This window comes from Corvus brachyrhynchos, unplaced genomic scaffold (assembly GCF_000691975.1).
Source record: "Corvus brachyrhynchos isolate BGI_N302 unplaced genomic scaffold, ASM69197v1 scaffold864, whole genome shotgun sequence".
NCBI classification, from domain to species: Eukaryota; Metazoa; Chordata; class Aves; order Passeriformes; family Corvidae; genus Corvus; species Corvus brachyrhynchos.
Window position 1 is genome coordinate 1014598 of NW_008237871.1, and position 24217 is coordinate 1038814.

At 40.7% G+C, this 24217-nt stretch overlaps 2 protein-coding genes across 3 annotated transcripts in view; one reads left to right on the plus strand and one right to left on the minus strand.

Annotated features, from left to right (window-relative positions):
• The window catches only part of SMPD4 (sphingomyelin phosphodiesterase 4), a 19124-nt gene extending 12517 nt beyond the window's left edge, over positions 1 to 6607 (plus strand). The window contains exons 11-19 of the mRNA XM_008632125.2: positions 1770 to 1915; positions 2377 to 2467; positions 2663 to 2763; positions 3034 to 3197; positions 3858 to 4063; positions 4625 to 4858; positions 5406 to 5537; positions 5701 to 5829; positions 6281 to 6607. Coding sequence (XP_008630347.1) covers positions 1770 to 1915; positions 2377 to 2467; positions 2663 to 2763; positions 3034 to 3197; positions 3858 to 4063; positions 4625 to 4858; positions 5406 to 5537; positions 5701 to 5829; positions 6281 to 6607 — 1530 coding nt within the window. The remainder of the gene's footprint in view (positions 1 to 1769; positions 1916 to 2376; positions 2468 to 2662; positions 2764 to 3033; positions 3198 to 3857; positions 4064 to 4624; positions 4859 to 5405; positions 5538 to 5700; positions 5830 to 6280) is intronic.
• A 469-nt stretch (positions 6608 to 7076) lies between these two features.
• Positions 7077 to 24217, minus strand: part of MED15 (mediator complex subunit 15) — a 21254-nt gene continuing 4113 nt past the window's right edge. The window contains exons 7-19 of one of the 2 annotated variants that reach the window (XM_017732262.1): positions 24123 to 24209; positions 22974 to 23333; positions 21815 to 21904; positions 17019 to 17138; positions 12118 to 12260; positions 11683 to 11810; positions 10679 to 10813; positions 10214 to 10277; positions 9986 to 10052; positions 9367 to 9527; positions 9004 to 9170; positions 8768 to 8866; positions 7077 to 8621 (exon numbers count right to left, since the gene is read on the minus strand). In XM_017732262.1, coding sequence (XP_017587751.1) covers positions 8485 to 8621; positions 8768 to 8866; positions 9004 to 9170; positions 9367 to 9527; positions 9986 to 10052; positions 10214 to 10277; positions 10679 to 10813; positions 11683 to 11810; positions 12118 to 12260; positions 17019 to 17138; positions 21815 to 21904; positions 22974 to 23333; positions 24123 to 24209 — 1758 coding nt within the window. In that variant the 3' untranslated portion in view covers positions 7077 to 8484. Of the gene's footprint in view, positions 8622 to 8767; positions 8867 to 9003; positions 9171 to 9366; positions 9528 to 9985; positions 10053 to 10213; positions 10278 to 10678; positions 10814 to 11682; positions 11811 to 12117; positions 12261 to 17018; positions 17139 to 21814; positions 21905 to 22973; positions 23343 to 24122; positions 24213 to 24217 lie in introns of both variants that reach the window. The other variant, XM_017732263.1, reaches the window with a different exon arrangement.

A 24217-nucleotide genomic window follows, 5' to 3' on the forward strand; every position in this document is an offset into this window, starting at 1 on the left:
CTACTTCAGCCCTTTATTCATTGGGTCTTCATTTTGGGAATGGGGAGGGCTAAGCTTACGTATTTTAAAGCTCTTTAGCACTACATGCCATTTCCCTGCTCTTCAATCCTTTTGTTTTGTTTTGTTTTGTTTTAATTAACTGCTATGGTATCTCAAGGTGCTGTTTAGAAAGGAACCTAGAAAGTATTACTTTAAATCTTTTTTACTGTTACATTCATCTAATTACTGTGTTAAGAATTAAAAATGGCATACCTCCATCCTGTATGAAAAGGTTTGACAACAAAAACACATGTGGGGAAAAAGAGTTTTTAAACCAGTGATGTTCATAATGGTGGTGATCCAGGCTAAGAGGAAATTATAAGAATTGCTACGTGGAAGAACTACTAACGTCACCCAAAATGATGTATTGAAATAGGGTGGGGTTGTAAATTGCAAAGGTACCTTCAAAGGGGGCTTAGGATTTTTAACATTACACCCTTTCAAGGCCTGTAGTAGAGTACTCAGCCTCTCTAATTGCTGTGGAAATCCTGGTCCAAACTCCAAGGACCACACAAATTCTTGGAGTTCTACCCTCTTGCATAAACTCATCAGGATTGTGGAAAACATGCTGATACAAGTAGGAGCTGTCAAAAACAAGCCCAGCCTTCATTAGAACTGGTAAAGGTTTATCCCTCTCTTAGAAGAGTCTCAGATCTGGCTGCACTACAGAACTGTATCTGTCATCGAGCCTGGAATCTCTTCCTGGAGTGAATGTCACAGTGTATTCAAAATCTTAGAGTGTGAAAACACATCTGCTTTGCCTCAGGTATTGCTGAGAAAGGACATAAAGACACACACAGACAGACACTCCCTCCCCACCTCAAGCACTGCAAACTTCTTGCAGCTATTGTCCAATACACCTTTCCAGCACTTTCTGTTGTATTTGCAGCTGTAACTTATGTTTCATGTACATTATTCTTGTCAACTTCTGTGAAACAGAATACAGATCTCAAAATCTGCCTTCAGTGGTGGATTGAGATTAGTTCACTACTCTTAAAGCAGATGACAGTAGCAAAGGAGTTTGTGCTTTGTCTGCACATTCTGCAGCAGACCCACTCTGGTGCTGGGCACACAGGAGAACCAGCTCTTCTTTTCCTTGTTCATCTCCCTGCTATATCAAACACTCACTTGCTCATTAGTAACATCACTGTGGCTCACCATCACTCCTTGTGCTACTCCCACCCAGGGTACTTCTCCCCCTAAGGATAGGGAGGAGTTAGAACCAACAGGATCTCACAAGACTCAAAACAATTCTTATTCTTCCTATAACTCTGTCTAGGATTATTCTCTTTTGTAAGGCTGATGAGTACCAGCATAGGAAGGAGAACTCAGTAAAGCCAGCCATGAGCATAAACAAAGGACCTGCTGTGCTTCTGCAGCAATGAACTTAGAGCCATAATGAAAGGCTGAATATTCTTTTTTCAGAAAGGGGTAAGTCAAAATCTACAAGTTATTCTGTTCTTTAAAGCTGGCCCAAAATTCAGTGCATTAGAGTACTGTAGATAACTTTTCTTACAATCCAAATATGCTACTGTTTCTTAGTGAACTGATGGTAGAAGATTGATGCAGCTTGTCCTGGGGAGCAAGCCTGTCCAAAATCAGGTTTGGTGAAGAACCTAAAAGGAAGAGAGCATTTCCTGTATTTTGATCTGAGAATATAATTTTCCTGGATTCCCTGGGCATTTAGCAAATGACACTCATTAGTTGCCTCTCTTTTGCTTTGAATCTAGGAGTCATTCAAGCCCACTGAAGAGCACGTGCTAGTGGTAAGACTGCTTGTGAAACATCTGCATGCTTTCAGCAACAGCCTGAAACCAGAGCCTCTCTCCCCTTCAGCCCACTCCCACACAGCCAGCCCACTGGAGGAGTTTAAAAGGTTAGTACATGAGTATGTCTCTGAAATGTATAGAACTTATCCCTGAAAAGCTGAGCTTTCTCCATGAAAATCTCAGCTTTCTCTGAGAGGTTGAATTATGCTGTTCTGATGCTAAATACAGAAGTACATTATTAAAAGTACACAAGAGCTAATGGATCACGTTTCTCACATCCACTGACGGGGGGCAGCTTCAGCAGCAGCTATTGCCCTAGTCTGTCGAGAAAAGAAAATGCTGTCAGAGGATTCTTGCCAAGGTTAGTTTAGTATTTGGCATTTAATAATTCAAGTTGAAATTCAATGGCCTGAAGTAGTTTCAGTTAAGGAAGAACAAATTTTGCTCAATTCTTTCTCTGTTTGCATTTGTGGAAGTGTGTTGGGTTGTTGGTTGGTAGGGTTGGGTTTTTTGTTTTTAAAAGTTGCTGCCAGTTGATACATGTGACTGTCTTTGAATCTTTTTGCAGGGTTGTGATTCCTCGGTTTGTCCAGGAGAAGCTTTATATCTTTCTGCAACACTGTTTTGGCCACTGGCCTCTGGATGCCTCTTTCAGAGCAGTATGTACCTGCTTCTCCACCTAAGTCTGTACTCAACAGAGCTAGTTATTAGTTATTGCTGTTTCTTGGTCTTTACATCACTTTTCTAGAGCAGTAGAATTCTTTATATAACAAAAAAATTAACAAAAAACCCCTCCTGCCTTCCTCTCCAAAAAGTACTGGCACTCATGTGGGTTTATGTGTGATTTTGCTTAGGTTCTTGAGATGTGGTTAAGTTACTTGCAGCCTTGGAGGTATGCACCCGAAAAGCCACCACAAAGCACAGAGCCTTTGCCTCGCAGCGTCTCGGAGAAATGGTGAGGAGGGGAGCAGCTGTGAGTAATCTGAGCCAACCGTCATGGAGATCCTCAGTAAAACAGCAGTATTTCAGGAACTATGCACCAACCTGAAGTGAATTCCTATATGAGACTAGAGATGATTTCTTAGAACACCCGTTTTTGTTGTGTTTTCAGTGTAAATCTTTCCAGAGACAGTATGAAACATTCCTTTAGTGGCTGATTTGGTAAAAGACAAAATAACAAGTCTCTAAATAGCTGTACTCACAAATCCTGTACTCACTTTGACAGGGCTACCTTCATTCAAGAAAACCTACTCATGTATACCAAGCTGTTTGTGGGATTTCTGAACAGAGCTCTTCGAACAGACTTGGTCAGTCCAAAAAATGCCCTCATGGTGTTCCGAGTTGCTAAGGTCTTTGCTCAGCCCAATCTAGCTGAAATGATCTTGAAAGGTAAAAGGATATTTTGACATCTTATGTTGTCCTGTCTCAATCTTTCTTCACAATAGTTATCTCACCCCAGAAGCACTGAGGTGAATAGACTTCTCTCCCATTTTGCGTGCTATTTTGCCATTCAAAAGTCTCTCTTCACTAATGTTTGTCAGTTGGTTTAGTAAGTCTGTAGTTCTCTTCTAATCACAATGGATTTCATTCCACAATTTCTTTTTAAAGAATAACGTACACAATTACAATTGTCAGTTTTTCTTACCCTTGTATTACTTCATTATATACTTCAGGATTTAAACTTTGTATATCTCTGAAAGTCCCTATACTTAGTAAAAGAGTCAGGCATGTGGTTCAGGATAATTAGGAAACAGTAAATTTGGGAGTGGTGAGATTTGACAAATATCAATGTCTGAAATACGTTTCTCCACTGCCTTTTGTTGAAAAATGTTACAAACTTAAAATGCTGCTTGTATGGTCTGCATTAAATGCACTCTGACATTTTCTGCTCTGGGCAGAGAGAAGTAAATAATAAACAGTAATTAAGGCCTTTTTCCCCTTAGAACTCAATCTCTAAATAAAGTTGGCCAGCAGCTTTAAGGCAGCTGGGCCTTCCCCAGGCAAGACCAGTATTATGTAACCATCTTCACTGCTTTTTTCAAATTCTAGGAGAACAGTTATTCCTGGAGCCAGAACTTGTTATTCCCCACCGTCAACACCGACTTTTTATGAGCCCCACTCTTGGTGGGAGTTTTTTGTCATCACGATCTCCAGCTGTTACAGATGCTTCATTTAAGGTGAAGAGTCATGTTTACAGCCTGGAAGGACAGGACTTCCAGTATAAACAGATGTTTGGCACAGAAGTCAGGAATTTGGTAAGCAACAAGCTCCTTGTCACCTGCCTTTCTACTTTGACAGATGTTTTCTCAGTGCGGAGCATCCATGTCAGGAGAAGTTAAGAGTGGAACACTTCACACCCTGCATTACTGTATAATTTAGTTTGCTGACAGTGACTTCTGGACCCTGAGGGGTCTCAGTCCAGCACAGCTGTAAAAATCTGCTTCTCTTTGATAAATAAGTTAATGTAACAGCTTGCTGCCTTGGAGCAGTATATGGTATATCCTCTCAAACATGCTTACTGGGATCTTCTGATTGATCAGTACCTACCAGCAAGTCAAAGCAGCAGAAATAAAAAAAAAAAGCATCAAAAGAACCCAAGCAGCACTGAGGTTTCTTAAATGCTTCAACAGAACTGCTTATGCCCTATTGGAAATCCAGCTAACAGTCAGTCAGCACAAATCCATATGCACTAAAGGGAGTGAGTTTGCTGGGATTGCTCTCACTTTCAGCTATCAAGGCACAGTTTTATCCATTTATGGATGCTTAGTGATCCTTTATCTTTGTCCCACACCATTTTGTTTTGTTTTTCGTTTTAGGTGTTAAAACTGGCTCAGTTAATTTGTCAGGCACAGCAGACAGCAAAGTCCATATCAGACCATTCTGCAGAGACAATGGCCAGCCCGTCCTTCTTCTCGTGGTTTAGATTCACACCATCTGACATGAATGGTTCCTACACAGGCAATGACCTTGATGAAATTGGGCAGGACAGCATCAAAAAAACAGATGAATATTTAGAGAAGGCACTGGAATATTTGTGCCAGATCTTTAAGGTACGTAACATCTTTCTAAGAACTTGTGCAGTGAGAACAAGAGTCAGGATTCGTCAAATGTACATCTGTCTCTTGTACTTTGTGGGGTCACAGAGTTATCCAAAGACCTTGCTTTTAAATTTTAACATCTTCTCGACTTTACCTGACTGCTTCAAAACCCATTTTCAATATAGATGGAATTAGGTGTTCTGAATTTCTAAGTATCAAACCTACAACTGCAGCTATGGACAAACTGTTAAAAATAACAGATTAATTTCTCTGCAGCCACACTCCCTTACACAGAATTGCCCTAGGAGACAGCTCTTTGATACTCTTTGAGAGCTAAGGGCGATACAAACCAGAGCACTTCTCTAGAACTGGAAAAGCACAGACAAATCTGGAAAAGTTCTTCTCATTTTAATGTCTAACTGAGGTGCTATTAAGCAGTTTTTGGTATCTGAGCTGGCTATCAAAAGACTTCCAATACTAATGAGTTTGTTAAGTGAGGAGTAAATTAACTAGGGGGTAGATCAAACACCTGTTTTAAAACTGTGTTATTCTTGTGTAGCTGAGTGAAGCCCAGCTGACTCAGATGATGATGAAGTGTGGGACAGCTCAAGATGAGAATGGAAAAAAACAGCTTCCAGACTGCATTGCAAGTGAGAACGGCCTCATTCTTACACCCCTGGGCAGGTACCAGGTGAGAGAGAAACGATTCCATATCACTCCCTAGGTTGTTCTTGAAAAATCAAGTTGTCCTATGATGAAGAGAAGTGCAACTTGCTTGGGGCTAAGAGAGGTGCCAGTAAAAAGGTGTTTCAGATGGGAGCTACAAGATGAGGTGTTTATTTTCCCATTTCTAGATCATAAATGGCTTACGTAGGTTTGAGGTGCAGTATCAAGGGGATACTGAGCTTCAGCCCATCCGCAGCTATGAAAATGCCGCTCTTGTCCGCCTCCTGTTCCGCTTCTCCTCAGTGCTCAACGAAAGGGTAAGTACAGCACTGCCTCCTTCTGTGTTCTCCACTGCACATTTCTGTTCTTTACTGCACCTGTACATGCATGACACTTCATTTGCTCTTACTCCATCTTCTTTATTGTGGTCTAGATGGGTATTTCCTAGTAGTAAGAGGCTTGCTTCTGTACCTCTAATTCTGCTTTTCCTACACAAAACATTAATAAATCATGTTTACAAGGGGCTCATGGTTGATGAACAGTGGAGTAACATTCAGAATGAACACTTCTAAAACAGGAAAAGCAAATTATTTTCTTAGGTATGAGGAACACAAGGCAAGTCTGCACTAAGACAGTTCTGCTGTTTAAAAGTGCAGTTTGAGCCCCCATTTCTTATAATCCTCATTCTATAAATGAAGAAAATAAAGTAAGTTACTTTATGACAGTATTTGCAGGAGGACACTAACTTCTAAATGCTTCTTACCTCAGTTTGCTGATCAGATGGAAGTGCTTTGCTCCAGGGAAGATTTTGTTGGCAGACTTTGTCGCTACCATCTTACCAACCCCCAGCTTGTACAGAAAATCAGGTACAGCCCTGTGGTGAGGGACAGAACGAGCCAGAACTGGGGACCCAGGATCAGTCTGAGGTTTCTGGCCAGCTACAGGACTCTGATTTCTCTGCTGATGATCTACTTCTTTGCATCCTGGTTTTACATTGGGCCAGTTGGCTGCACATTCATTATCCTAATTGGATATTTTCTTTATGCTGTAATAATGACTTTTTTCTTTGAAGGATGGAAACCACATGAACACTAGCTCCCTCTTCTGGCTTGTAAAAATAAATGTTTTAAGGATGAGCCTGGGATTCCATGACTAAAATGTTTTAATTTTATCAGACCTTCCTAAAGTATTTTTTAATACTAAAGTTAATGGAGTTTTATAAACAATGATGTGGCCTTGTAGAGATAATCAGTGTAAATTTTATTTTTATAAAAGTGTTCCTGTAGACTCTAGTGCATACGTTGTTTGGTTTTTTTTTTGAGGGGGAAGAATGAGCCATGAGTATTTATAAAACTGAAGCCATGCCACACGTAGATCCTATCACTAACCTCTTGACCAGGTTTTCCAGTTCACTCAGGACAGTAAGGACAGTGGTGCATGAGATACAGAGCCATTTATGATTTCATCCCCTAACCTTCAAAGCCTGTAAGTTTTCACTTACCGTAGAACACAGTAACCCTCATCCAGTGACACTGGTATCTAACAGGGCAAGAGCAGTACAATGTTAGCATCCAACACAGGAATAATAATAAATTTATTACAGTAGAAACAAGCATTAGCTCATGTACAAAATACTGATAGCATTCTGCTGCCTCAGTCAGTGCTTACTAAGTACCCACATTTAAAAACATCCTAAAACTGATGACACCACATGGATTTACAGAGGTCATAGCAATTTCTTGACACTACTGTAAGAGAGCCCAGCTACTCTTTAAGGTTTGCTGCACAGTACGGAGAGAGAGGGGGCAGGATATAATTGGAACATCTGATATTTGAAATTCTCCTGCACCAGGAACTTAAGAGGGAACAACTTAGACACAGGGAAATATGAAAAATGTATTAAATTCGAGTTACTTGTGGTAAATGTTTTAATGAAAAGTGCCCAACAATAAGGCAGATGATGACTGACTTGAGTGCCCATCATTGTTCAAGGCACAATATATTAGTTGCCAGTTCTACTCCAGAATGTTGTTTTTTGCCTTTTCTGTTTAAACAAACCGATGTAGTATAGAAACATTTTCAGTGCACTGCATTAACTCCCAATGGAAGCCAGATGCCTCAGAAAGACTCTGAAAAGAAGAAAAATAGCTATGAGCCTGCTGGATTGATTTGTGTCACTTGGCCTTTATACTGTTGATCCCTCCCCCAGCTTTACATACACATTTACTGAATTTACAGAGCAAGTCAGTGTGCACATTAGTATCTCTTCTTCCTCATCAACCTTACTCTTTTGGAGTGGTCCATGCTAACCAAAAACCATTTATACAAAGTAGCATTTAAAATAAGCTATAAAATACCTTTTTTGCTCTGTTTAGTTCCACATTCCCACCCCCAAGTATAATTATATAATTATCCAGAGTTACCTCACATATTTGAGGGATGTCTAAAAGGATGTAATTTATCCCATCTCTGGGCAAAGCTAATAATCAAAAAGATTTCCTACACCCACTGGGAAGTTTGCAAGCACATTCTAGTTGCAGCTCATTTATTTCTGGGGCAGTATCAGGTCACAAAACATACAGTGTGAAAGAAATACTGGCACTGAGCAAATGTTGAAGCAAATTAGGACATTTTTTCCCTACCCCTCTTATACCAGACTCCCTGATGGAAGTCCACATATAATTTCTTCTCTAAGAAGACAATAAAAACTCATCCTAAATACAGTCTTGAGAACCATATATACACATTTTGTATATTTGAAAAGACTGGCAAAAGTCCACAGAGGCAGAAGAGAGAAAGCACGAAAGCTAAGTCTAACATCAGGTTCTCTACTGAACCTGATAACCTAGAAACAAAACAACATAAGGCTTCTTTCTTCTGAAGTAACCTCCCCACACTGTGGTTTTCCAGTGCCATGTGGAAGAGGGCAGCTGTTGAGACCTTTCTTGCTTCATGATTTAGGAGGTTAGCTGTTACGCAGCAGAGAGACAGGCCTGACGAATGCTTTGTGCCCAGGTGTTCAAGAGTGCTGTGACTGAATGCTTGTCTGGGAGCTGCAATAGTTTTGAAGTCATGTATCGATACACTGACTGCAAAAACGGATTGGCTGCTGGAAAAAAAAGATAACACATAAAGGAAGTTGTCATAAAAATCATATTAAAAACATTAAAGTAAAAGAGCAACATTAGGTGTTCACAATTCCCCGCTACTGCCACATACACATGCCCAACAAATGTCATGGCAGCATCTTCATACCATACTGTCTGGGGTTCTTTATCCACAGAGGGCTCTGATCTGGATAGTCTGCTGGAACACTGAGCTGGAGTGGTGGGACATTTGGGAGATTCTTGTCATCTAGAAGGCAAACACACTTCCATCAGAACAGAGCATTTCTTGCCAGGCAGTAGGCTTTTTGTGCATAATTGAGCTTGGTTTCTAGCCTCTGAATCCCAAGGAGGAACCAAACTGCACATTTCCCCCTTTCTTCCTACCTAGCTTGCATATGAGATGAACTGTGCCATTATTACTGCAGTGTGAAGGATCCAGGTTCACCAGGAATTTAGGATTTAATCTTGCAACTTCTCCTTGTAAGACATTTGGTATGGTCTGTCTTTCATCCTCTTCATATTTCCGTTTTCGAGGGGAAGCAATTGGGGCCCTGTGTAAAACACAGTCCACAAAGGGACCAGGTGAAAATGTGCCAACACTGTACTTGTTAAATATTTCACATGTGAAAAAAGAAAAGCTATGTCATCCCCATCCATAAACCCATCTGTTCTTTTAATAGTTTCTACAAAATCATTTTTCCTCAAATAATGAGCACTGAAGACAGGCAGCAGGCCTGTGGTACGTACGTGATGGGCTGCCCGTGAATCGCCGTCATCGCCGGCATGAACGTCCGATACAGGGAATGGTTGAAGACTGGTGAGCGGATGTTGGCCAGAACAGCATCCAAAAGTGGCTGACACAAGTACTGCTGTTTGGTAGGGGGCACTGGGGGAGGTGGTGGAGTAGGCTGAAACACAACAGAAGCCCCTTTTCTTTTAATCATCACCAAAGATAGAAATACCTACTATTAATTCTGGAAAATTTTACAGCAGTAAACTTCCAATGCATGGAATGCGAATGATTCTCAAAACTGTATATAGTAACATTAAGGGAGGAAGTAAAGCAAAAAAACCCCATATGCAGTTTTGGTTTAGGAAGGCTGTCCTGAAATCAGCCACAGTCCCTAGAAAAAACTATTCAAGTCCTGGCACAAAGCACTAGAAACTGCAAGTTCAGTTAAAAGATACATACAGGTGACTTACATGAAGCAAATGCTTGCCCATTTTTTCCTGTTTTCTTATTTTGTCCAACCTTACTTGAAGGTTTAACAGCATGAGTAATAAAAACTGCAAAAATAATCCTGCCAAATCTTAAAGACTTTTTGGAATGAATTGCTTATCTTTGCTGGCACAAAGCATTACATACCACAGCCATATCATTTTTCAGCTTCTCCAGAGCAATTTCACATTTCTGCAGCGTCTTCAGGGGGCACCTGCAGAAGAAGAGAAATTGCATCCACATCACCCACAAAATGGGCACCTCAGCTGAAGTGTTTCTGCTATCTGAGCCCCACAGACAGCCTCAATGGCAACAGGGCTGGGTGCTAAACAACAGAGTTCTGGAACAGTTGGGAAAACTGACAGAAAACGTTACCGCTTTGAAGGGTCAGTCAGGATATCCAAGAGACTCTTCATTTTACTCAGGTCCTTCTTCCTGTCTGAAATAGTATGAGAAACACAAACACTGACTACAAGAATAGCTTCCATTCTTGCAGACAGAAATAAAACATACTGTCAAAAAATGAAAACATGAGGCAATACTAAAGAAAGTTGTGAGGATTAAAGACCTGTCATCTAATCCTAAGTATATCCAAAGCATAAACTCTACATGTTTCAAAATCATCAGAAGTAAAAGAAAAACTGATGAGAATTTAAAGATAAGGATTTTGCCCACTCTTCACACTAAAATCTTTAGTTAGAAGCAAGAAAGCACAGCTCACTTTCTCTCACATTTTTAATCCCTGAAAAAGAAGTCACCATAAAAGACAAAGTACTGCTTCTTTCAGCAGATAAGAGAGCTGACACAGAGAAATGCATGGCCAAATATAGGAAACCTCACCTTCATTTTTATCTATTTTATTGATCATCCTCCGGAGTGGCTCAATGTATTTTGATAGCTGCTTGAGTTTTTCCAGATACTGCTGCTCCTCTGACTGACCAGAACTGGCTGGACTCATGACAGAATTTGGATTTCCTAGCAAAAAGGAAGACTGCATGTCACAGGGTGAAAAAAGATACTGCAGAACATTATTCTCGCGTTTCAGAATCTTGATCTCAAAGTGTAGCTCATGTCAAATATCCAAAACCACAACTGGATGCCCTCCATAGTTTTAAGTGCTTGCCCAAGCCTCTAGTGTTGTGTAGAAATAACATATTCCATGGGCAGAACAGCAATTCCCACTTAATCCGTACTTTTCTGAAAGGTTCCGAAGTTCCATAAACCCATTTTCTAGGTCTTTATCTTGCCTTCACTCTGATGCTTTAAACACTAAATAAATACAATAAATACACTGCAGTTTTTGTTAAGTGGGTCCTTTCCTAACTGCAAAGCATACAACACTGGCATGAAAAGGAGCCAGTATGTCACCTCCATTCACAGTATCACAAACTGCTTATTGTGTCTGGGAGGGAAGTGCAAAGTGCCAGAGGACACCTGGGAAGGTGTTCTGGAGCAAAGCAGCCTGCTCCTGCAATTAAGTGGTTATGTCCTTTACAACTGCACAGTGTCACTAAGGATTCCTTCCTTTTGGAACTAAGGAATGCCTCTATAAACTTGCTCCATTAAATTAAGTATCATTCTTTTTTCAAAATATGGGGGAAGTTAGAAAAACCCATTACATGGTTCAGTGATGAGAAAAGAGGTTTCAATTGACTTTGATTTGGGAATCCAAGCTGTTGTGTTATGTGGTGTATGTGACATGTTCACTACTTGCAATGCCAGCTGCTACATAGAACTCTTGGAAGTTTACACTGTGCCAAAAATAACGGGTTTCCCAGGAACTATTACAGTTACCAAAACACAGCCCAACTCATGGTCTGCAGTATAGCTCTCAGATCATTTACCTGGAGTGTTTAAAGGACCTGGGGATGGGACACTGAAGTTCTGAGGTGTTCGTGCAGCTGCTGGGCTTTGCGATGGTTGTGGAGATGGACTGGGGAGAAAGCTGCTGGGTGATGGAGCAGGGCCAGAACTGAAAAATAAGCATAAAATCAAACCTGAATCTGACAAGGAGGGATCATCAGCCTATAAGCAGATATGATTTTAGTAGGCATTGTTATGACACTGTAGTTCTGCCTTGGTGAGGATTTCATACACAGATTCTTTATGCAAAATGGGGGGTTTCAGAGTGTATTCAGCAGTCTCCCCTGTGCTCCCAGTGCAGTTGTTATTAAAATTCATTCACTTCACTGGAAACTGATTAAGAGATATTGAATGTTTTTGAAAACCTCACACTTATGGCATTAACAGAAGTCCTCAAAAGCTGCAGTGTGGCTCACCTGACGTTTGAGTTTGGCTGAGAAGTTGGCTGGCCTGGCTGAGGAGATGGCTGCGGCTGTGGTGGTGGAGGCATTGACTGGGGTGTTTGAGCTTGCTGGACAGGAGATGGGGATGACATCATGGTAATATTGTTCTGGCTGACCTGGAATGTGGGAAAAGATACTATCAGTAACAACAAAAGGGAGTAGAGGATGGGAACCTAACTAAAAGGCTTTACCTGTGGAGAGAAGTGTATCCCCAGGCCTACAAGAAATGAAAGCATTAGTTTCCTTTCTCCTCCATAAGGACACTCCCACCTGTATCATTCTTGAAGCTCTCAGGGCAGTAAATCTTACCAACTTCAGTAGAAATAACCATTAAAACTGCACATAGCTTGAATTAACTGTATAATAATTATTTTGCACTGCCCAAACCATCATGTTGCAATTAAAATGTCGGAAGTGCCATGTGAAAAACCTGGACTTTATTAGAACTAAAGAAGAGCAGGAAGAAAAGACAGTTCCCACTTAATTAAGAGTCAAAAAACCCTCCTTATTAAACATTTTAATTACAGTCTTCAACGGTCTGTCAGACTTGACTGTAGCTTCTCAACTGGTTTTCTTTAGGAAGAAGGAAGAAAAAAATTAGGTAAGCCAAATCACCAACATCTTGTTTAAATATTGAGTTCTGAAAATCCGGGTGGAGATAGAAACTCCAAATGGAATGGCTGGGTGGAAAAAAAAATGAAGTAGCTTTCTGACCTTTGGAGAATGATGAAGTGTGCCTGAAGGACAAAAAGTCAGGTAAGAGCATTTCCAGCACCAAACCAGGGGTAACAACTAAGTTTATTCTGTACATTCTACAGTGCCAGAGCTAGATGATACTCAAATTTGAGCAACTTCTCACATTTGTTTTAACACACATTTTTCCCCTTAATCACTTAAAACCAAACAAAAAAACCTGTGCAATGGCAGAGGCATGGTATAGTAATGCAGATATTAAGTGATCATGTTTAAGGCACATGCAGAGATCTTATGACTTGAGGCTGTAAATAAGTACATACAAAGATAAATGGAATTAGCCTGCAGAGGCAATATATTGTGGCTCATTAACCCATGTGTCCAATCTGTAAGTCATTGATTACCATCTTTGAATTAACAACTCTTCCCTCAGTCTAAACCATTTTTAAGCGAAAGTTCCAGTAAGTCCACGAGTCCCAGACACTTTACAGGCACTGCAAATTGGTGTTGCCCTTCACTCTTTTGTTAAATATCCATCTAAATAATCCAACTGTATCCAGAGGACATGATATTTAGCACACTGGAGTATTTTTAGCACATTGTCTTCTTTCGCATGGACACATTGACTACAACAGGAAATGCTTTGCTTGGTACATCACATTGCAGCTATGCAAAAGGTCATAGTCCCCCCCCCAAAAAGGGCACAAACAATCTCCAGCTCAGTGCAAAACTGCTAAGCTTGGAGATACTAGTTTATCATCCATTACAGAATAGTTTAAAATCAAATGCAGCCTGACATACTATGATGGTTTTTTTCTATCTTCAATAACCCCAGTACCTTTGCAATCTCTCCCACAAAGGTAATACCTAGATCAAGTGAGGCTGAAATGATGTTATAAATCAGCTACAATATCTTCCTTTTCTCCATAGTCAACAACTACTGAGCCTGTGCTTACTGTTTTCCAAAGGAGGTGGATTCTTTAACAGCGTGTCTCTCCTCAACAGCTGGAAAAGCATTTCTGAGATTGAAAAGCACAGTTTGCCTCTGACACCAGGCAGCTCACCATGTTTGGAAGGAACCTGGGATGGACACTGCAAAAAGCATTCCCTGATTTTTCACAAGTCTATTTAATGTGCTATTAGGCAGCGAGTGATTTAGAACTTACCCATATGGATACTCCACCCATTTTTCATCAAGTCAGAGTAAGACCGCTTGGAGTGGTTAATCATGTCCTGAGCATCAGGCCCCTGTTAAGTGTCTCACGTTGGTCACACACAATTATGTCTGAACACTTACATGGAGGGAGGGAGGGAGGGAAGGAGGGAAGGAGATTTCATTAGGTTTTTTTGCCAGATTTAGGTTTCTGTGTGTAATTCGGCACCAAGGACATTATTTACATTAATTTACAAATGCTGCAGAAAAGCGAAAAGGACATGCAGCATTTGCTGTGTACATAAGCACTGGATGAATTGAATTTTTTTGCACTACCCCTCCTCATTCAAATACATGCACAGGCAAACAGATTTCCTTCTTGCAACAGGTTTGCTCTCTGCCAGCTTCATTTCAGAACAGCAAAGGCAAATGTCTGATAGTAGGCAAAATTGTGACATTATCAAAAACATTCATAAGTGGGCAGTTCTGAACTTACTGCCTTAGTTTTCTTTGACAGCAGTTCATTTGCTACATTATTTCAGTTGTTCTATAGAACAGATTTAAAGATGAATTCAGGTTTAGGTTCCTACACTGTTTGCAGGACACAGATTAAAGATTGTAACAATGTCATGAAATTTCAACTTCTAGGGAATGCTCTTTGCAGCTGACTCTGAGTAAAAAGAAGGCTTAAAAAACCCCAACCAACCAACCAAACACACCACAAAAATTGCTATGAACCCAAAAGACAGAAAAACCCCTCCTCTCCAGAGCTTTAACTCCATTGAACTCATTCAACTCCAGAGTTAAGCCATGGTTACTGATCATTTGTATACCTTGCATCTTCAACAGATACAAAGAAATGCAACTACATATTTTTTCACTGAGGGATATGAATTTCTGCACATAAAAACATGTCCATGGACAGCTACTACAGCCCACTGAGTATGAATTTGCTCTGTGACTCTACAGTGACCTGATCATGACACCATACTCTAATTTTCTGAAGTCTTGCCCAAAAGATATTTAGGCTTGCATGATAAAAGTTTGTATTTACATCCACTAAATCAAAGCTACTCTTAGTGTTCAGAGCACACTGTCCTGGAAGATAAACCCAGCTATGAGTTCTATCTCCAGTTTGCTGAGTCTCAGGCACAGAACAGCAGTCAGGAGATAAGGCTGGTAAGGGCTCTCAGTTCTAACTCTCTTTCAAATCAAAACACCAGGTGATTGTGGAATACAATGTCATATCAGCAATTTGTTTTGTTTGAGAAGACTATAATAAGCAAAAAACCCCAACCAAACAAATAAACTCACTGGAGAATCAAATGAGTCTTGTGACAAAAAAAGGACAGACTGTTTTGTCATATGGGGTAAAAACAAATAGCCACAAGGTATTGATATCACATCTGGTCCTTCTGTTGAAAAGCATTCTTCAGTGCAATACCAAGATTCTTTCTTAAAGAGAAAATACACCCTGAACTACCTATCACCACATCTAAATGGATTTTGATACTATAGTCAAGGAGAGGACATGCTCTTAAATGAGTGATTAATAACCGCATATATGCTACAGCCCTTCACTCCTATTGTGACCAGCTGCAAGGACTCTGATGACAAGCAAGTTATGTACAACAGACAACATTAGTTAAGCATTTTACAAGATTAAGAGGTGTAAAAGACAACATTTCTAATTTCTAATCTACCTAGAACCTGAACAAAATATTTTGGCAGACAGTACTAGAGATTCATGCTGATCCAGAGCTGTCAAGTACATGGCAGGTCAGACAGCCTTTCAAAACATGTTTCCGGCCACCAGTAAACCATGACTCACTCACCCATCCTAGCACCTGCTCAGGAGACATTTTCACACCAATCATTGTTCATGAAAAATTTCTCTTCTTCTTCTGCTTTGACCAGTTGTTCAGGCTTCTACATCACTTTCATAATCCTTGGCATGACACTGAAAACACTTCTGATGACCAGTTCACTTGGTGTCAGAAATCAAAGCTCCTCAGTAACAATGACAGTGCTAAAAGACCACCCTATGGCACTGAATGCTTCAGTCTTGAGAAGTCATGCTGTGAGTCAAATATTAAATATAAGCAAAATTAATATTTAAGTCTCCATGGGAAAGCCTCAAATATTGTGGATATTTCAAATGGGAGATGATTATCTCAGTATATATACTACAGTGCTACAGTAGGGCTACAGTGACCAAAGCACGAATTACCCTCTGACTCCACAGCTATGCCTGAGGTTTATGACAGTTAACATATACACACTGTCCTGGATTGAAATGACCATCCATCTTCAACCAGAAGTGACAACAGATGTGTTTGCCTAGGACTGCAGAATCCTTCTGGTCATTGTCACTACCTTTGCAAACTCCTGAGAAGAAATGAAGTGCTCTGACCTCATGCATTTTCCAGCCACAGCTGGATAGGAGCTGCCTTCCTGCCTACACTGGTTCTTCTCTGATGCAGGTACAAGTGGAATCCTTCTGGCAGTTCCTCCTACACAACCATGAAAGAAAAGAACAGCTCAAATTTTTCTGTGTCCCTGATATCATGCCAAGAAGCTGCTCAAACTGAAACAAGCCAGGTTTACTAATAAGGCAAGAAGCACCTGTACAGAGCATGAACATAAGCCAAGCAAGGCCCTGGACACAACGCAGCCAGGTACACTGCAGTGCTGACTTGCAACAGTCAGAAATGCACACTCATGGAGCATGGACCTTTAATTTGAGACTTGAATCAATTCTGAACATGGAGAAGTTTTAAATGTTAAAATAAAGATCTATGCCACTTAAAAAATGCTTTATTTGATAACCCAAGTTCTCAGAAAACCTGTTACTTAAAATGAAAAATGATCCATAAAAAACCACAACCTAAACAGACCAACACCCTGAGTAACTGTTCACTGTTAGATGCAATCGTGAATGTCCCCTTGCTTGAAAGGCAGTGCTACAGACCCAGGCAGTGAAGCTTTGCACAATTCCTGACACAATGTGCTTTGTCCCAGTAAATACCTGTGGCATTTGCTGTCCGCCCAAGGGGATGGAGCTTGGTGGTGTAGCAGACACAGCGGTGGTAGGCGGGAACCGTGGTCTGATTTGCATCCCACCTCGGGCCATAGGTGCGGTGATCATCTTTGAGGACAGAGGGACAACAGACAAAAGTAATCGCAAAACAAGAAATGCAGTGCACTGGCAGGATGAGAAGCACATGCAACCTCCGGGAACTGGGGAGGGGGGAGCGTGAAGGGAAGGTTAGTGAGCTTTTCTCTAAAGGTTAACCTAACGTGCTGGCTTGGAAATCAAACTCCTTTTTGTACTCCTATCTGTTTTCAGAGAGCACCTAATGAGTTCCTGGTATCTTGAGAGAGCCGATATGCAGACTCAGATCCGTGGGTCAAGGGTTGAGTATCCTGTCATTTCCACGAGGGGCCTTTCCTAAATTTTTCCTGACATCTTGGAGTTCTAAAATTCTTGGAAATAAGTACTCTAAGATTGCTGTCAAGAATGCTCCATATAAGAAGCTCTATAATGCCATAGGTTTCTGATGTGCTTTCCCCCACTGTGGACTCCAAGGATTTAGCAGTATTTGCAAATGCCCCCTCCATTACAAGACATTTTGTCAGACAGTTCAACAGCAACTGTCAGTACAATGCTCCACAGTGAGCAAATCTCACACCAGCCTAACCTATGCCAGTATAACAATGCCAAAGACAACAAAAAGGACTTCCAGGTTTGAAAAATCTATTTCCTTCCTGTTACAACCCACAGAATAAGTCAAATATACCTTTTAAATTTCCATAATGTTGACAAATACCTATTCCTCTACTACTATTTTAAAGTAGTATTAGGACTATGCTGCTCTGCAGTGTCTAAAAGTACCTTTCAGAACCATCAGCCTGCATAAGCCACATATATATATGTATAGCCCTCTGTTACTTAAAATTTGATATTACACCACATACTGAGAATTTGAGGTAGTATTCAGGTAGCTTTGGCAGATTCACTTATCAGTCAAAGAGCTTCTGTTTGGTACTTCAAAGATCTACACTAAGTTCTCTGGGCTACCTGTTTTTCCTAGCTTACATGTTACCAAGGAGCCTACACAATCCTAACTAACCTAAGAGATAATGTAGTCTCCTTCCTGTAAATGGTATGAGGCACTCCTGCTTGGTGTTTATGTAAATGGACTGAAGCAGCCAGCAACATGTCTCTAGAGAGTCAAAGAATGCATGTGCTTACAATTGTTAAAAATAAATAAAATTAAATACAACATAGCAAGACTGAAAAAGGAAAGCAATAACTGATAAAGAAAATAGTGTCAAATTCAGCACAGCTGTTAGTTCACAACATCAGAGCAACGCAGTCCCTTTCCATCCCGGCAAAGAGGGATGGTCAGAGACAGGATTTCAAAAGGGAAACAAATGAGAGCACTTCAGACATCACACACACATGCACACGTGCACACACAGCATGCAACAGCCGCCACGAGCAAACACAACAACCCAGCACTGCCACAAAGCACAGGTGAATGCTACGAAGTGCAGTGAAGAGCTACAGTATCAATATGAGAGCTGGTGAAGCAACATAACCCTAACAAAACCAAAACAAAGGGGGAAATTGCTAGGGGGTGGAAGAAAAAATATCCTTTCAGGCACAATCACCCCATCTTAGACCCTCGTGAATGCACACAGATCTCTGGAGCGTGTGGAATCCCAGGCATGTTATGGTGACCCACATGTCCCATCTTGGCCATGTTTCTGAAGCCACACCACCAAAGTGTGAAGATTTAGATTACTTCCACTGAGGCAAAGGAAATTAGAAGAATATTCACAGGTTAAGTGTCTGGCAAACCACTGAAACCAGCATGACAAACTCCAATTCAAAGGCTCCCAACTGTCTGTAGTACTGTGGTTGGTCAAACAAGTGCACAAGCATACAATTTTGGGTTAGGTTTTTTTTGTATTTTTTGAAATGTGTGCTTTGGAAAGGAAATACATACATAAAATGACACCAATTCCACTCTCTTAACAAAAGTAATCTATTTTTTCCCAGTCTCCAGCTCATTTATATTTACAAAACCTGGAAATACAAAATCAAAACCCTTTGACAATGGAGTCAAGAAAGGGGGTTCCAAAGCAATATATCCATAAAGGAGTTACTCTTACAAAACAAGAACACAGCCAGAAATGTTTAAGTACTTTTGAAAAAGATTTTAACTGAACACAAATCTGCCTCCACAACTGAAATTGATTCTTATGGGGTAAAATTCCAGACCCTGTAAATTGAGATAAATCAGAGAGCAAGAAGAGGATCTCCCTCCAAAGTAAGCTCCAAACCCCATTATTTGATAAAAATGAAGTGGAATAGAACAATAAGAATCCAGAACCTGTAATTTTCTTTTATCTAACATCCAAACATTCAGCATTCCATAAATACACAGCTTCTGGTGAGCACACCTATGTACAGTGCCACTGCCACTGCACTAAAGGCAGCTCAGATTTTCAAACAGCAACAGCCACTCTGCATTCTGAGCACCTGAAGGAATTGCACCAGAACAGTGCCTTAAACTTTACTGATACTTAACTGCAGTTGATTACAGATTTTTTTCCTTGGTGCTGCAAGCATTTTGTATAGCTCCCTGGTTGCTAGGACACTACTGCTATCAGCTTCCCTGTGAGTTACAGGCTCACAAGGATGAGACACCCAAGCAGGATAACATTGACCTGTGTGGTGTCTTTATAACTTCAGAGAACTTCAAAACTCACATGAATCCACATTTAAATCCAAGACTTTTATGTACAAAGGATTTACAGAAACTTTATGGAAAAGAAAAAATGCAGACATAGCAAGCAAAATTCCCAGTTTGAAAGCCCTTAAAGACTAAGTTTAAATGTAACAAGCAAAGACTGGGATAGGATTTGTTTATTAAAAAAGCTTCCCTGAACCAAATAAAGAAATCAAGGCAGAATTATAAAAAATGCTGATGCTACTGAAAAATGTACTAAATACAAAGCAAATATCTAGTCTTAAAAAGAGACTTCTTATAAATTAAAGAAAATCCTTATACACTCTCAATGCTGAAGCTGCATTGAATATTATATACAGCCACAATCTTAAAACTACTATATACAGAAAACATTTAGACAAGTACAAGAAACCCATTTAGTTACTGGACTTCATAGTAGTAAGTGAATTTTAGTAGACTCATATTGCAATGGCATCAACATAAATGGAGTAAAGCCCATATGTGGAATACTCCAAACTCCATATGTGGTAGACAGAGAGCAATCCCCAAGTTTACTACACAGGACTGAATAAAGCTGCAATACAAAACTCGCTGTCAACCATCACCCAAAGCTTTTCAAATGTGCTGTGCTGTTAAGCCACTGGCACATGAAGTCACTAAACAGGGCAAGAATCAAGTTGACTCTACATAAACACAATCCATCTGCTTCAGAGTTGAAAAGAGCACCATTAGAGTTAGTAACAAGGAAAAAAGTCAGTATCTCCTTCCAGTCCCCTAAGCTCCCACCTGGAAATTATTTAAGAAACAAGCAAGTTTTAATTCACATTTCAACTGTAGGAAGAGAATTCTGCATTGCTGCCAGTACTGTCCCAACTGTACTTACCGCTGCTCAGCTTTTACATCCTGTGTTACATTGACACAAGCCAAAGGACCAATTCAGAAACAGAACTTGGCCACACCAACAAGGACATGGGCCACATGAGAGTTACCATGCTAAAGATACCCTCCCTGATACAAGTCTGTACATTGAAGAAGCAATTGCTATCATAGTCCATATAAAAAGCTTCTTACTGAATCTATACAATTACTTGTACACTGAACGGAAAATGGTGCTTGAAAAACATGGAATATCTGGGTATACAAAAAAAATTCTGCCATTAAACCTAGTCAGCTCATTTTATCTGTCTGCCTCTCTCTTCATCTACAAAGTAGTGATATTTGTACTTACCCATGTCTGTAAAATGCCTCAATATGAAACACTACAGAGGTAAGCCACAAAAGACTTTCATATTCTTGTGGAAAATGGGATCAGAGGTTCAGCTCAAGCCATTCCCATTTTTTTCCCCATGTCTCCTTCATACCAGACACACATCAAGAAACAACCACTGGGGCTGCAAGTGTATTGCAGGATAAAAAAAACCGTGTTAGACAACAAGCTTTCACCCAGCACTTTTTTTTTAAGTGTAACTCTGCACTTGTGACACACGCCATTTGTTCTTCACAATTCACATCCAGAACAAGAGCAATCTAGATCTACTGCCCATTTCACTCAGAAGAAGAATGAAAGATGAAAGGACTGAAAGGGGAATGCAGAGAGATTTCATTGTCTATACTATTCTTTTTTTATAGTCAATACGTGAAGATGGAAGGTAAATCACATAAGATAGCAGGCAAAGATTCACAGTACAGAAATCAGTTTACACAACAAAGCAGTCACCTAAGAAAGTTTAATGAAAGAAGAGGTGATACACTCCAGGTACCAACAGTCAGACTTGTAGTGTGCCCACAGGAGATCGTCTTACTCATGTGCATTCCTGTGTCAGTACAGGCAACACTCGTACCTACTTGGGACAGAGAGCATGCACAGAGAGGTTGTCAATGAAATCCTGCCTCTGACTCCAGGCAAAGGAGAAACAGCATAGAAGACCATATCCCCTTTATACAGGGGATGACCGATGTCAAACCCCTCGTCAGAAACCACCAGAAACCCAACTCCATGCTCATCTCTAGCATGCACTTGCCACAGGCCTGTGACCTGTGATACCGGCCCCTGGGCCCTTACCTGCCCTGAAGCTCCCATCTGAGCAGCTTGGGCCTGAGCTGCTTGCACTGCTGCTGCCTGCTGCTGCTGCTGGACCAGCTGAGCTCTTACCTTGAGTAGGAGAACAAAAACCAAAGTAAACATACATACCTGAGTAGGGTATGACACTTCTGTTTCAACTGCATTGACTATGCTCATTAAAAAGGGTATGGAGACAAGACCAGCCTCACAAACTAAAGTTCTTGAGATTTTTTGTGAAAACAAGTTCCCATGTTTAAAACATTTAGAATAGTTTTCCCACAGACTGCACACCCAATTCAACAACTTCTTGCAACTTCTTACCTGTACTACCAGGTCTTATATACAATAATAGATACTTAACTTTCTGGCAAAAAGTTCACCAGCATTTCAAATGTTTATACATTCATTACATCTGTCAGTGTGACAATCATGACATTTAACTACTCCTAGCTTAGCTGATAGGAGCACAAAGTGGAGGTATCAACTCATCCATTTCTGATGTGTGGCTGACACTCCACTCCCCCCCAGCAAGGCCCGAAGAAAAGCAGGTCTGAGCTTCGGCTCAACCGCAACCTATGGAGCCCAGGTAAAAATGACCGTAACCCTTCAAAAAGCTGCACCACTAAGAGGACTACCAGGCAAGAGATTCAACGGAGTAAAACGACTGTCTTACCCACCTTCTCTTCAAGGCAGGAACAACCAGCATATTAAACTGTGACCAAAACCTCCCAACATGGCAGCAGAAGCAAAGCCAGCATGGTAGAGAGATAACACTGGCTGCAGTCTAGAACACTTCAAAGTACTTGCTCACGTTGTAGAAAAGCAAACAGCACTGAGATAATTTTTCTTTAACCAGAGTATGTTTCTTTCTCTTTTTTTCACTTGTCCATTCAAGAGTGAGACAAGAAATTAGTTTTAAATATTAGTTGCATGAATGGTTTTCACAGATTTCCAAAACTCCTACTCTTAGTTACAAAACTGCTCTGTACTGGCAGGCCCAGATATAAACCTTTAAACACCCTGTATTCATAACTTGCTAACTGCAGAGCTCTTAACAAGTTATGGTTTTCCTATTTCATTATTAGCAAAAGTCGGATATATTTTTTATTTCTCTAGATGATCATAACAAATCAACAATCAGCTGGTCACTAGCCCTTACCTGCATAGCTTTTAACTGCTGTGGCGTAAGGGTAACAGGCATAACCTGACTGGGAATTTGTCCTGAGATTGCCTGTGGTTGAGATACCATGGGCTGGGGTTGAGGCTGGGATTGTGGTGGAAGTTGAGACTGTTGTGCCTGAGCAACTTGTTGTTGCTGTTGTTGCTGCTGCTGCTGTTGCTGCTGTTGTATCTGTTGCATCTGCTGTTGCATGACTTGTTGAGGTGGCTGCTGCTGTATCTGTTGTTGTGGTATTTGTTGCTGCTGTTGCTGCTGCTGCTGTTGCTGCTGCTGCGCCTGCATGACCTGTGCTGCCTGCAGCTGCTGCATTTGAGCAATCCGCTGGAGCTGTTGCTGCTGCTGCTGCTGCTGCATCTGAAAAGCAGGAAAAGCCAGCATGATAAAGCTTCCAGCAATGTGACAGCAGACGTACTTTTATAGCATAAACCAAAAGTAAACAGAATCCTAATACATCAGATTGATGTTTTAAACCCAAAGGGTTTAAACCTTTTTATCCACTCATCCTTCATATATCTCAGCCCTAAATGGTGCTATAGCTTGTATTTCCACATTACAAGCTTTCCTGTAACTTTTAAAAGCAAAGGTGAAGTCCATCAGCTTCTCCTGTACAAATGGGCTCAGATACAGTTTTTCAAATGTAATCACCCCTTACCAAAAACTGTGCAAGAATATGACAGCTGAAGTTTCCTCATCTGCTTTTGTGCCTAAGGATGATGTATGTATATATACATATGCGTACATATATTATGTGCTCCGCACACATTTTTTTAAGTGGCAACCTGTTATCCACACAATGACAAAACAGCCACTTTTGCTAGAGTAATTCAAGTGCTGTTCTCTCCCACCTATTTGTGTCAGAATGAAAAACAATCCTGACATTTATAAAAAGAAAGAGACAGAGATTTTAATTCCCTATTGCTATGACGGAAGAAAGAAACAAAACATCTGTAAAACCTTTCCCCTAGCATGTAATATATTGCTGTCAATTAACTTGCCAGTCTAACCTGAAGCCCTACCCTAAAGTGGAAATGTGTTAGTAACAGGCAGAGCTGATATTTCCACACAAGCCAAGCCTCACTTGACAAGTAACCAATCACCACATTTGCCATTGTAGCTGTTTGTCATCACCTGCTGTTGGTTTTGCTGCTGCTGCATCTGCAGTTTCAGCATGTGCTGCTGCTGCTGCTGGACAGCCTGGAGCTGCTGCTGTTGCTGCTGCTGCT